General features: G+C 51.4%; 1 protein-coding gene across 7 annotated transcripts in view; it reads right to left on the reverse strand.

Annotated features, from left to right (window-relative positions):
* Window positions 1-11,725: 11,725 nt before the first annotated feature.
* Window positions 11,726-13,545, reverse strand: part of ATG13 (autophagy related 13) — a 93,237-nt gene continuing 91,417 nt past the window's right edge. For all 7 annotated transcript variants that reach the window (XM_075325515.1, XM_075325520.1, XM_075325518.1 and 4 more), the window contains one exon: window positions 11,726-13,096. In XM_075325515.1, coding sequence (XP_075181630.1) covers window positions 13,019-13,096 — 78 coding nt within the window. In that variant the 3' untranslated portion in view covers window positions 11,726-13,018. The remainder of the gene's footprint in view (window positions 13,097-13,545) is intronic.

Below are 13,545 nucleotides of genomic sequence, written 5' to 3' on the forward strand. Positions count from 1 at the left end.
CACTAAATACTGATCAGCAGAGGTAAAATCCGAGGACGCAGCGAATAACATCACTAAATACTGATCAGCAGAGGCAAAATCCGAGGACGCAGCGAATAACATCACTAAAAACTGATCAGCAGAGGCAAAATCCGAGGACACAGCGAATAACATCACTAAATACTGATCAGCAGAGGCAAAATCCGAGGACACAGCGAATAACATCACTAAATACTGATCAGCAGAGGCAAAATCCGAGGACGCAGCGAATAACATCACTAAATACTGATCAGCAGAGGCAAAATCCGAGGACGCAGCGAATAACATCACTAAATACTGACCAGCAGAGGTAAAATCCGAGGACGCAGCGAATAACATCACTAAATACTGACCAGCAGAGGCAAAATCCGAGGACGCAGCGAATAACAACACTAAATACTGATCAGCAGAGGTAAAATCCGAGGACGCAGCGAATAACATCACTAAATACTGATCAGCAGAGGCAAAATCCGAGGACACAGCGAATAACAACACTAAATACTGACCAGCAGAGGTAAAATCCGAGGACGCAGCGAATAACATCACTAAATACTGACCGGCAGAGGTAAAATCCGAGGACGCAGCGAATAACATCACTAAATACTGATCAGCAGAGGCAAAATCCGAGGACGCAGCGAATAACATCACTAAATACTGATCAGCAGAGGCAAAATCCGAGGACGCAGCGAATAACATCACTAAATACCGATCAGCAGAGGCAAAATCCGAGGACACAGCGAATAACATCACTAAATACCGATCAGCAGAGGCAAAATCCGAGGACGCAGCGAATAACATCACTAAATACCGATCAGCAGAGGCAAAATCCGAGGACGCAGCGAATAACATCACTAAATACTGATCAGCAGAGGCAAAATCCGAGGACGCAGCGAATAACAACACTAAATACCGACCAGCAGAGGTAAAATCCGAGGACGCAGCGAATAACAACACTAAAAATACTGATCAGCAGAGGTAAAATCCGAGGACGCAGCGAATAACAACACTAAAAATACTGATCAGCAGAGGTAAAATCCGAGGACGCAGCGAATAACAACACTAAAAATACTGATCAGCAGAGGTAAAATCCGAGGACGCAGCGAATAACATCACTAAATACTGATCAGCAGAGGTAAAATCCGAGGACGCAGCGAATAACATCACTAAATACTGATCAGCAGAGGCAAAATCCGAGGACGCAGCGAATAACAACACTAAATACTGACCAGCAGAGGTAAAATCCGAGGACGCAGCGAATAACATCACTAAATACTGATCAGCAGAGGTAAAATCCGAGGACGCAGCGAATAACATCACTAAATACTGACCAGCAGAGGTAAAATCCGAGGACGCAGCGAATAACAACACTAAATACTGATCAGCAGAGGTAAAATCCGAGGACGCAGCGAATAACATCACTAAATACTGATCAGCAGAGGTAAAATCCGAGGACGCAGCGAATAACATCACTAAATACTGACCAGCAGAGGTAAAATCCGAGGACGCAGCGAATAACATCACTAAATACTGATCAGCAGAGGTAAAATCCGAGGACGCAGCGAATAACAACACTAAATACCGACCAGCAGAGGTAAAATCCGAGGACGCAGCAAATAACATCACTAAATACTGACCAGCAGAGGTAAAATCCGAGGACGCAGCGAATAACATCACTAAATACTGATCAGCAGAGGTAAAATCCGAGGACGCAGCGAATAACAACACTAAATACTGATCAGCAGAGGTAAAATCCGAGGACGCAGCGAATAACATCACTAAATACTGATCAGCAGAGGTAAAATCCGAGGACGCAGCGAATAACAACACTAAATACTGACCAGCAGAGGTAAAATCCGAGGACGCAGCGAATAACAACACTAAATACTGATCAGCAGAGGTAAAATCCGAGGACGCAGCGAATAACATCACTAAATACTGATCAGCAAAGGTAAAATCCGAGGACGCAGCGAATAACATCACTAAATACTGACCAGCAGAGGTAAAATCCGAGGACGCAGCGAATAACATCACTAAATACTGACCAGCAGAGGTAAAATCCGAGGACGCAGCGAATAACATCACTAAATACTGATCAGCAGAGGTAAAATCCGAGGACGCAGCGAATAACATCACTAAATACTGATCAGCAGAGGTAAAATCCGAGGACGCAGCGAATAACAACACTAAATAACGACCAGCAGAGGTAAAATCCGAGGACGCAGCAAATAACATCACTAAATACTGACCAGCAGAGGTAAAATCCGAGGACGCAGCGAATAACATCACTAAATACTGATCAGCAGAGGTAAAATCCGAGGACGCAGCGAATAACATCCCTAAATACTGACCAGCAGAGGCAAAATCCGAGGACGCATCGAATAACATCACTAAATACTGACCAGCAGAGGTAAAATCCGAGGACGCAGCGAATAACATCACTAAATACTGACCAGCAGAGGCAAAATCCGAGGACGCAGCGAATAACATCACTAAATACTGACCAGCAGAGGTGAAATCCGAGGACGCAGCGAATAACATCACTAAATACTGATCAGCAGAGGTAAAATCCGAGGACGCAGCGAATAACATCACTAAATACTGATCAGCAGAGGTAAAATCCGAGGACGCAGCGAATAACATCACTAAATACTGACCAGCAGAGGTAAAATCCGAGGACGCAGCGAATAACATCACTAAATACTGATCAGCAGAGGTAAAATCCGAGGACGCAGCGAATAACAACACTAAATACTGATCAGCAGAGGTAAAATCCGAGGACGCAGCGAATAACATCACTAAATACTGACCGGCAGAGGTAAAATCCGAGGACGCAGCAAATAACATCACTAAATACTGATCAGCAGAGGTAAAATCCGAGGACGCAGCGAATAACATCACTAAATACTGATCAGCAGAGGTAAAATCCGAGGACACAGCGAATAACATCACTAAATACTGACCAGCAGAGGTAAAATCCGAGGACGCAGCGAATAACATCACTAAATACTGACCAGCAGAGGTAAAATCCGAGGACGCAGCGAATAACATCACTAAATACTGACCAGCAGAGGTAAAATCCGAGGACGCAGCGAATAACATCACTAAATACTGACCAGCAGAGGTAAAATCTGAGGACGCAGCGAATAACATCACTAAATACTGACCAGCAGAGGTAAAATCCGAGGACGCAGCGAATAACATCACTAAATACTGATCAGCAGAGGTAAAATCCGAGGACGCAGCGAATAACATCACTAAATACTGACCAGCAGCAGCCGCAGGGTCCCCAGAAGTCACAATGGAGATCTGCTGGAAATCTCCGGCCGCACGTGTAATATTCAGGAGCAGATGGTGGCGCAGCCGTGGTTTATGGCCGTGGTGCCTGGAGGTGACCGGAGCGACTGAGACACCAGAGATCTGCAGGTAACCAAGTGTCCTACTGAGCCTGCAGGTGACCCCGAATACACAGACATAAGACGTCTGCACCAGGAGAGCAAGCAGCACAAAGAAGCCGCAAACTGCATCACTGCGCTGTGCCGGGCCCCCTGCATAACACCTGCGGGGGCCACAGAGGAGCCGCCTCACAACTACAACCCCCATCACTGCGCTGTGCCGGGCCCTCTGCATAACACCTGCGGAGGCCACAGAGGAGCCGCCTCACAACTACAACCCCCATCACTGCGCTGTGCCAGGCCCCCTGTATAACCCCGGCGGAGGCCACAGAGGAGCCGCCTCACAACTACAACCCCCATCACTGCGCTGTGCCGGGCCCTCTGCATAACACCGGCGGAGGCCACAGAGGAGCCGCCTCACAACTACAACCCCCATCACTGCACTGTGCCAGGCCCCCTGACTAACACCGGCGGAGGCCACAGAGGAGCCGCCTCACAACTACAACCCCCATCACTGCGCTGTGCCGGGCCCTCTGCATAACACCGGCGGAGGCCACAGAGGAGCCGACTCACAACTACAACCCCCATCACTGCGCTGTGCCAGGCCCCCTGTATAACACCGGCGGAGGCCACAGAGGAGCCGCCTCACAACTACAACCCCCATCACTGCGCTGTGCCAGGCCCCCTGTATAACACCGGCGGAGGCCACAGAGGAGCCACCTCACAACTACAACCCCCATCACTGCGCTGTGCCAGGCCCCCTGTATAACACCGGCGGAGGCCACAGAGGAGCCGCCTCACAACTACAACCCCCTATCAGCTGGCGTCCACGTCCTTGTCCTCTGCGGTGGAATCAGTAGCAGAGGTTTCTATAATCTAGGGGTCCCACATTCTCCTTGTGACTTTGCTTTTCCCCTCTTAATCCTGAGCCTTTAAAAGGATTTTTGTTTTCTTCCAGACCCGTACCCTTTGTCTTTTGTCGGTTGCGGCCGCATCTTTGCACAAATTGTAGTTTTGAATGACAAAATGTGAAAATCTTCCACGTGGGTTTACAGTGATACCAAACACCTATTTGATGTTTTTGTTTCTTAGATTTTAGTGTCCTTTAAAAAAAAAAAAAAGAAGGGAATTTTGTTACTTACCGTAAATTCCTTTTCTTCTAGCTCCTATTGGGAGACCCAGACGATTGGGGTGTATAGCACTGCCTCCGGAGGCCACACAAAGCAATTACACTAAAAAGTGTAAGGCCCCTCCCCTTCTGGCTATACACCCCCAGTGGGATCACTGGCTCACCAGTTTTAGTGCAAAAGCAAGAAGGAGGAAAGCCAATAACTGGTTTAAACAAATTCACTCCGAAGTAACGTCGGAGAACTGAAAACCGTTCAACATGAACAACATGTGTACCCGCAAACAAACCAAAAATCCCGAAGGACAACAGGGCGGGTGCTGGGTCTCCCAATAGGAGCTAGAAGAAAAGGAATTTACGGTAAGTAACAAAATTCCCTTCTTCTTCGGCGCTCCATTGGGAGACCCAGACGATTGGGACGTCCAAAAGCTGTCCCTGGGTGGGTAAAGAGATACCTCATGTTAGAGCTGCAAGACAGCCCTCCCCTATAGGGAGGCAACTGCCGCCTGCAGGACTCTTCTACCTAGGCTGGCGTCCGCCGAAGCATAGGTATGCACCTGATAATGTTTGGTGAAAGTGTGCAGACTCGACCAGGTAGCTGCCTGGCACACCTGTTGAGCCGTAGCCTGGTGTCGCAATGCCCAGGACGCACCCACGGCTCTGGTAGAATGGGCCTTCAGCCCTGATGGAACCGGAAGCCCAGCAGAACGGTAGGCTTCAAGAATTGGTTCTTTGATCCATCGAGCCAGGGTGGCCTTAGAAGCCTGCGACCCTTTGCGCTTACCAGCGACAAGGACAAAGAGTGCATCCGAACGGCGCAAGGGCGCCGTGCGGGAAATGTAGACTCTGAGTGCTCTCACCAGATCCAACAAATGTAAATCCTTCTCATACCGATGAACTGCATGAGGACAAAACGAAGGCAAAGAGATATCCTGATTAAGATGAAAAGAGGATACCACCTTCGGGAGAAACTCCTGAATGGGGCGCAGCACTACCTTGTCCTGGTGGAAGACCAGGAAGGGAGCCTTGGATGATAGCGCTGCCAGCTCAGACACTCTCCGAAGAGATGTGATCGCTACCAGAAAAGCCACTTTCTGTGATAGTCTAGAAAGTGAAACCTCCCTCAGAGGCTCGAAGGGCGGCTTCTGGAGGGCAACTAGTACCCTGTTCAGATCCCATGGATCTAACGGCCGCTTGTACGGGGGTACGATATGGCAAACCCCCTGTAGGAACGTGCGCACCTTAGGAAGGCGTGCCAAACGCCTCTGAAAAAAGACGGATAGCGCCGAGACCTGACCTTTAAGGGAGCCGAGCGACAAACCTTTTTCTAACCCAGATTGCAGGAAAGAAAGAAAGGTAGGCAATGCAAATGGCCAGGGGGACACTCCCTGAGCAGAGCACCAGGATAAGAATATCCTCCACGTTCTGTGGTAGATCTTAGCGGACGTGGGCTTCCTAGCCTGTCTCATGGTGGCAACGACCCCTTGGGATAATCCTGAAGACGCTAGGATCCAGGACTCAATGGCCACACAGTCAGGTTCAGGGCCGCAGAATTCCGATGGAAAAACGGCCCTTGGGACAGTAAGTCTGGTCGGTCTGGTAGTGCCCACGGTTGGCCGACCGTGAGCTGCCACAGATCCGGATACCACGCCCTCCTCGGCCAGTCTGGGGCGACGAGTATGACGCGGATGCAATCGGATCTGATCTTGCGTAGCACTCTGGGCAAGAGTGCCAGAGGTGGAAACACATAAGGGAGCCGGAACTGCGACCAATCTTGCACTAGGGCGTCTGCCGCCAGCGCTCTTTGATCGCGAGACCGTGCCATGAAGGTTGGGACCTTGTTGTTGTGCCGGGACGCCATGAGGTCGACGTCCGGCCTTCCCCATCGGCGACAGATTTCCTGAAACACGTCTGGGTGAAGGGACCATTCCCCTGCGTCCATGCCCTGGCGACTGAGGAAGTCTGCTTCCCAGTTTTCTACGCCGGGGATGTGAACTGCGGATATGGTGGAGGCCGTGGCTTCCACCCACATCAGAATCCGCCGGACTTCCTGGAAGGCTTGCCGACTGCGTGTCCCCCCTTGGTGGTTGATGTATGCCACCGCTGTGGAGTTGTCCGACTGAATTCGGATCTGCCTTCCTTCCAGCCACTGCTGGAAGGCTAGTAGGGCAAGATACACTGCTCTGATTTCCAGAACATTGATCTGAAGGGTGGACTCCTGCTGAGTCCACGTACCCTGAGCCCTGTGGTGGAGAAAAACTGCTCCCCACCCTGACAGACTCGCGTCTGTCGTGACCACCGCCCAAGACGGTGGTAGGAAGGATCTTCCCTGTGATAATGAGGTGGGAAGAAGCCACCACTGCAGAGAGTCCTTGGCCGTCTGGGAAAGGGAGACTTTCCTGTCCAGGGATTTTGACTTCCCGTCCCATTGGCGGAGAATGTCCCATTGAAGTGGGCGCAGATGAAACTGCGCAAACGGAACCGCCTCCATTGCCGCCACCATCTTCCCGAGGAAGTGCATGAGGCGTCTTAATGAGTGCGACTGACTTTGAAGGAGAGCCTGCACCCCAGTCTGTAGAGACCGCTGCTTGTCCAGCGGAAGCTTCACTATCGCTGAGAGAGTATGAAACTCCATGCCAAGATACGTTAGTGATTGAGTCGGTGACAGATTTGACTTTGAGAAGTTGATGATCCACCCGAACGTCTGGAGAGTCTCCAGTGCAACCGTCAAGCTGAGTTGGCATGCCTCTTGAGAGGGTGCCTTGACCAGTAGATCGTCCAAGTAAGGGATCACAGAGTGTCCCTGAGAGTGCAAGACTGCTACCACTGCCGCCATGATCTTGGTGAACACCCGTGGGGCTGTCGCCAGACCAAATGGCAGAGCTACGAACTGAAGATGGTCGTCTCCTATCACGAAGCGTAGAAAGCGTTGGTGCTCTGTAGCAATCGGCACGTGGAGATAAGCATCCTTGATGTCTATTGATGCTAGGAAATCTCCTTGAGACATTGAGGCAATGACTGAGCGGAGGGATTCCATCCGGAACCGCCTGGCGTTCACATGCTTGTTGAGCAGTTTTAGGTCCAGAACAGGACGGAATGAGCCGTCCTTTTTTGGCACCACAAAGAGATTGGAGTAAAAACCTTGACCTCGTTCCTGAAGAGGAACAGGGACCACCACTCCTTCTGCTCTTAGAGAATTCACCGCCTGCAGAAGGGCATCTGCTCGGTCGGGATGTGGGGAAGTTCTGAAGAACCGAGGCGGAGGACGAGAACTGAACTCTATCCTGTACCCGTGAGACAAAATGTCTGTTACCCACCGGTCTTTGACCTGTGGCAGCCAAATGTCGCAAAAGCGGGAGAGCCTGCCACCGACCGAGGATGCGGAGGGAGGCGGCCGAAAGTCATGAGGCAGCCGCCTTGGAAGCGGTACCTCCGGTTGCTTTCTTGGGGCGTGAGTGAGCCCGCCAGGAATCAGAGCTCCTTTGCTCTTTCTGAGTCCCTTTGGACGAGAATTGGGGCTTGCCCGAGCCTCGAAAGGACCGAAACTTTGACTGCCACTTCCTCTGTGGAGGTTTGCTTGATCTGGGCTGGGGTAAGGAGGAGTCCTTACCTTTGGACTGTTTAATGATTTCCGCCAATTGCTCACCAAACAGTCTGTCTCCAGATAATGGCAAGCTGGTTAAACATTTTTTAGAAGCAGAATCTGCTTTCCATTCCTTTAACCACAAGGCTCTGCGCAAAACTACAGAGTTGGCGGATGCCATTGAGGTACGGCTCGTAGAGTCCAGTACCGCATTGATAGCGTAGGTCGCAAACGCAGACATTTGCGTAGTTAGGGACGCCACTTGCGGCACTGCTGGACGTATGAGAGAGTCCACCTGTGCCAGACCAGCTGAAATAGCTTGGAGCGCCCACACGGCCGCGAATGCTGGAGCAAACGACGCGCCAATAGCTTCATAGACAGATTTCAACCAAAGGTCCATCTGTCTGTCATTGGCATCTTTAAGTGAAGCCCCATCCTCCACTGCAACTATGGATCTAGCTGCAAGCCTGGATATTGGAGGGTCCACTTTTGGACACTGGGTCCAGCGTTTGACCACGTCAGGGGGAAAAGGATAACGGGTATCCTTAAGGCGTTTAGAAAAACGCTTGTCCGGATAAGTATTGTGTTTCTGGATGGATTCTCTGAAGTCAGAGTGGTCCAGAAAAGTACTCAATTTACGCTTGGGATACAGGAAATGGAATTTCTCCTGCTGTGCAGCTGCCTCCTCTGCAGAAGGGGCTGGGGGAGAAATATCCAACAGCCTATTGATGGCCGCTATAAGGTCATTTACCATGGCGTCACCATCTGGCGTATCCAAATTGAGTGCGGCGTCAGGACAAGACTCCTGATCACCCACCTCTGAGCCATCATATAGAGACCCTTCTCGCTGAGACCCTGATCCGCGTGATGACGTGGAGGGTCTCTCCCAGCGAGCTCGCTTAGGCGGACTGGGACTGTCATCGGAGTCAGAGCCCTCAGCCTGTGATGCCTGGGACCCCCTTGAATTACGGATTAATTCCAGCTGAGGGGGGCCGGGGAACATAGACACAGCGGTGTCCATGGTCTGAGCAACTGGCCTGGACTGCAAGGTCTCCAGGATTTTTGTCATAGTCACAGACATTTTATCAGCAAAGACTGCAAATTCTGTCCCCGTCACCGGGGTAGGGTTCACAGGCGTCTCTGCCTGGGCTACCACCACAATAGGCTCTGGCTGACGAAGTGCCACTGGGACTGAACATTGCACACAATGAGAGTCGTTGGAGCCTGCTGATAGATTAGCCCCACATGCTGTACAAGCAGTGTATACAGCCCGTGCCTTGGCACCCTTGCGTTTTGCGGATGACATGCTGTTGTCTCCTCAAAGCAATATAGGGTGTACAGCCAAGAAGCGACCTTACAGTGCAGTACACAAATATAACACTGTGGCACTAGTGGGGCCGCACGTATGTGCTGCTTACCGCCCGCTTAGCGCGGGTGTGTGGTCGCCAGAAACCCCTAGCCTGGGTCCCCCAGAGCCTGCGTCCGTTCTCCAGCCAGACTGCATGTGTATAATGGCTGCCGGCGTCCTGGGGAGCTGCAAGCCTGGGGGCGGGCCTAGGGCGTGCACAGAGAAAAAGCGCGAAGCCTGTGTCCTACTGTGCTCAGTGAGAGGGCTGGAGCATGTAAATCGTGCTCCAGCCCTCGGTGCTGCCGATTGAACAACGTCTCTCCCCTACCCTGATTGACAGGGTGGGGGGCGTTAACGAAGCGGAGCTAGGCCGCAGGAAACCGGGGACTAAAGTTAGAAGCGCCGCCGCCGTAAAAGCGCGGTCGGCGCGTCCCTGGCGCACTACAAGTCGCAGCTGCGGTCGGTCGGCGTGGCGATCCACACACATAAAGTCCCCCAGTAATCTGCGGGGACTATAAGCCCAGCGCACAGCGCTACAGTCCCCGGCGCACTAGCACACCCAGCAAGCCTGGGGTGTGCGTGGCCTGCCATACGGGGACACAGAGTACCTGAAAGTTGCAGGGCCTTGTCCCTGAACGGCACTCCCGCTCCACATCCAGCAGGTTCTATGGGTCTGTGGATGGAGCCCGGCCTCAGGGCTTGGTGGCCGGTAAGATCCCACTTCCTCAGAGCCCCTCAGGGGGATGGGGAAGGAAAACAGCATGTGGGCTCCAGCCTCCGTACCCGCAATGGGTACCTCAACCTTACAAACCACAAGTGGGGTAAGAAGGGAGCATGCTGGGGGCCCTAGTATGGGCCCTCTTTTCTTCCATCCGATATAGTCAGCAGCTACTGCTGACTAAACAGTGGAGCTATGCGTGGATGTCTGACCTCCTTTGCACAAAGCAGAAAACTGGTGAGCCAGTGATCCCACTGGGGGTGTATAGCCAGAAGGGGAGGGGCCTTACACTTTTTAGTGTAATGCTTTGTGTGGCCTTCGGAGGCAGTGCTATACACCCAATCGTCTGGGTCTCCCAATGGAGCGCCGAAGAAAAAAAAAGCAAAAACAATCCTTTTGTTTGTGTCGCCTTTTCCAGAGTCTGGTACCTTTCCTCCGATGGAGCAGATCCGGGTCTTGTCTTCGCCACGCGGAGTTGAAGGGTCATTGAAACCATTTTATTTGTTTTGCTGCTTTTTAGCTTTATGGATTTGGTGCCTGTAGATTCGTGGAATGGGATTGTGACTTTTTTTCTTTTCTTTGTGGCATTAATGGGATAACTTTATTTTTTCTGATTTTTACAGACGCAGCGATAACGAATGTTTCTTGTTTTTAATGATTTAACTTTTGGATACGGAGGAGGAAGCGATTTTTATATATATATATATTATATTTAAAAAAAAAATTGTTTTGTTTGTACTTTATGGTGCAATACTTCGACATAGCAGTATATGGTAAAAACCCTGACATGGCCACGACTGGGGTCAACGCAGGTCCTCAACTGTCATGGCAAACAATTGGCACAATCGAGTTTGCACCGGGAGGTGACGGGTGCCCAAATACACGTCCCATTGTGATTGTGCCACGTAAATGCCAATACCTGACTAACAGCGGTATTTAAGTGGTTAAACAGCTCCGATAGCTGCTGGCTGTATAACACAGCCGGCACCTGCTCTGTGTGGAGTTGGCTCGGGAGGTAAGCCCTACACACACCCACTCAGGATACATATACACGTCACAGTGAGGAGGGGTGGAGGAACACGAGGATTTGGATAAAGGCTGTTGGCGCGTCCTGACATTACACACGACGTGGCGGGTATTTTCAGGTCACAGCGCTCGCCCCTTTGTGGTCACTGAAGTGTGGCAGTGACTTACTCCGTCTCCCCATTGTGAATACAGGCCGGGCTGTGTACGGGGAGAGGGTCATCAGGAATAGCTGCGGCCGGACCTGGACGGCCACCTTTACCCCGATAACCTGGAGGCACCAAACCTTCCCCTACAGCTCTGACTACAGCTCACACGCAGCCGGACGGACCGGTGTCTCCTCTCCTGAAGACTCGGCCATTACGTCACAAACCAGAAAAAGCAACAATCACGTGAAGGATCTCTGAGGTCGGGCGAGTCCTTCCCCTCCTCCAAGAATCCCGCTGCGTTTCGCCTGGAAAGACCAAAACAGAAAAAGATGGCGTCTCCCGGAACAAAGCACAAAGACGGCGCCGGCCCCTGGAAATACATAGATTTATTTTATATTACAGATCTGCATTTATCTTCCATTAGTGCTGGATTTCCTTCTAGCGGACGCGTCGGGTGTACTGGGAGGGGGAGGGGTAGCAGCAATAAACCCTCCGCAGATTATACTAACGCTAGACATTATGGTCACCTGACGCCTGCAGACCTCCAGCTACGGAAGACCAGAGAGCCTCCACCTGTGCCGACATGAGGCGTCCTGCTGTGTGCGAATACTTAGTGTTATAACGTACATGGAGGAGCAAGTCTGAGACAGCGGTGGAGCCCCCCCTAGATCGACGCGGATCATAGTTCTGCGGTAATTACACCTTTATGCCACTCAGGGGCAGCAGTGAGATAAAGCGCAAGGGCTGATCAGAAACCGCGTGACGCCTATGAGCGTTTGTGATAGCATCCCATAATGGCAGCTACAGTGTAATGTACAGAAGCCCCTCCGTACCGGCACGTGGGGGTGACAGGTACGACGTGCTGGGGTCATCGTACAACGGTGTGTAATGTACAGAAGCCCCTCCGTACCGGCACGCGGGGGTGACAGGTACGACGTGCTGGGGTCATCGTACAACGGTGTGTAATGTACAGAAGCCCCTCCATACCGGCACGCGGGGGTGACAGGTACGACGTGCTGGGGTCATCGTACAACGGTGGTGCAGAGCGTAGCCCACACGGGGCATGTAAGGTGCAGGCGGCCGGCAGTCTACATCCAGGAATACAGCATTATATTTACAGTCCTTCACACCTCGCTTCACCGTCCGTCCTCTGGTTCAGTTCCTGATCCCGAAATGTTCAAGTCCGCCAGTATAAAACCAAGATAAGGACAACCACACCCATCATCTCAAAAGTCCTGTACAAGTAGCAAGCGGTTCTACAGAGCGCCTTAGAGAAGTCCGCAGAGAGCTTCTGGCAATGAGAATTACGAGGAGGGTCACAACAAAAAAAAAAAAAATGGCCTGAGTTTGGAAAGTGCAGGACTGGGAACTGGAGACACTCCGAATCCCACAGGAGGAGTCCTCCGGCGTCTTACTGCAGGAAGTCCTCCGGCGTCTTACTGCAGGAAGTCCTCCGGCGTCTTACTGCAGGAAGTCCTCCGGCGTCTTACTGCAGGAAGTCCTCCGGCGTCTTACTGCAGGAAGTCCTCCGGCGTCTTACTGCAGGAAGTCCTCCGGCGTCTTACTGCAGGAAGTCCTCCGGCGTCTTACTGCAGGAAGTCCTCCGGCGTCTTACTGCAGGAAGTCCTCCGGCGTCTTACTGCAGGAAGTCCTCCGGCGTCTTACTGCAGGGATTCAACGAAGGCGTCAAACTCCTCCATGTTTTTTTCATGCATGGCCAACTTTTCCGGCAGTGAATCCTGTGGAGAGGAGACAGAGGATGGATTTAGAGGATCAGACACAGGAGACCAGCAGCAGAGTTAGTTTATTATCATCTTTAATGGGACCATTTTTAATATGAAAAAACAAAACCCCACAAAACATATGAGTGGATACGGGCACAGGACTGCGCGCGTCAGGAGCGATCGCTCACCCCGGATTATGGGAAATATTCATGGCCTGCGCTAGTTCTGTCCACTACGCAAACAAGATGGCGACACTTATCGTGATGTAAACTGACACCCGCGCCGTGACTGTTTGATGCAATTGAAGTGGATCCCGAAGGACGGAAAAGTCCATTTCTTTTATGTCCCCTCTGGCATTGGCAAAAAAAAAAATAAAAACTAAACAATTCTTAAAACTACACTAAAATATGCCACAAAAATGGTGCGTGTGATTCCACGGATGAAAGCTATTTGCCGGAAGCCTT

This window comes from Anomaloglossus baeobatrachus, chromosome 10 (assembly GCF_048569485.1).
Source record: "Anomaloglossus baeobatrachus isolate aAnoBae1 chromosome 10, aAnoBae1.hap1, whole genome shotgun sequence".
In the NCBI taxonomy this organism is placed as follows: domain Eukaryota; kingdom Metazoa; phylum Chordata; class Amphibia; order Anura; family Aromobatidae; genus Anomaloglossus; species Anomaloglossus baeobatrachus.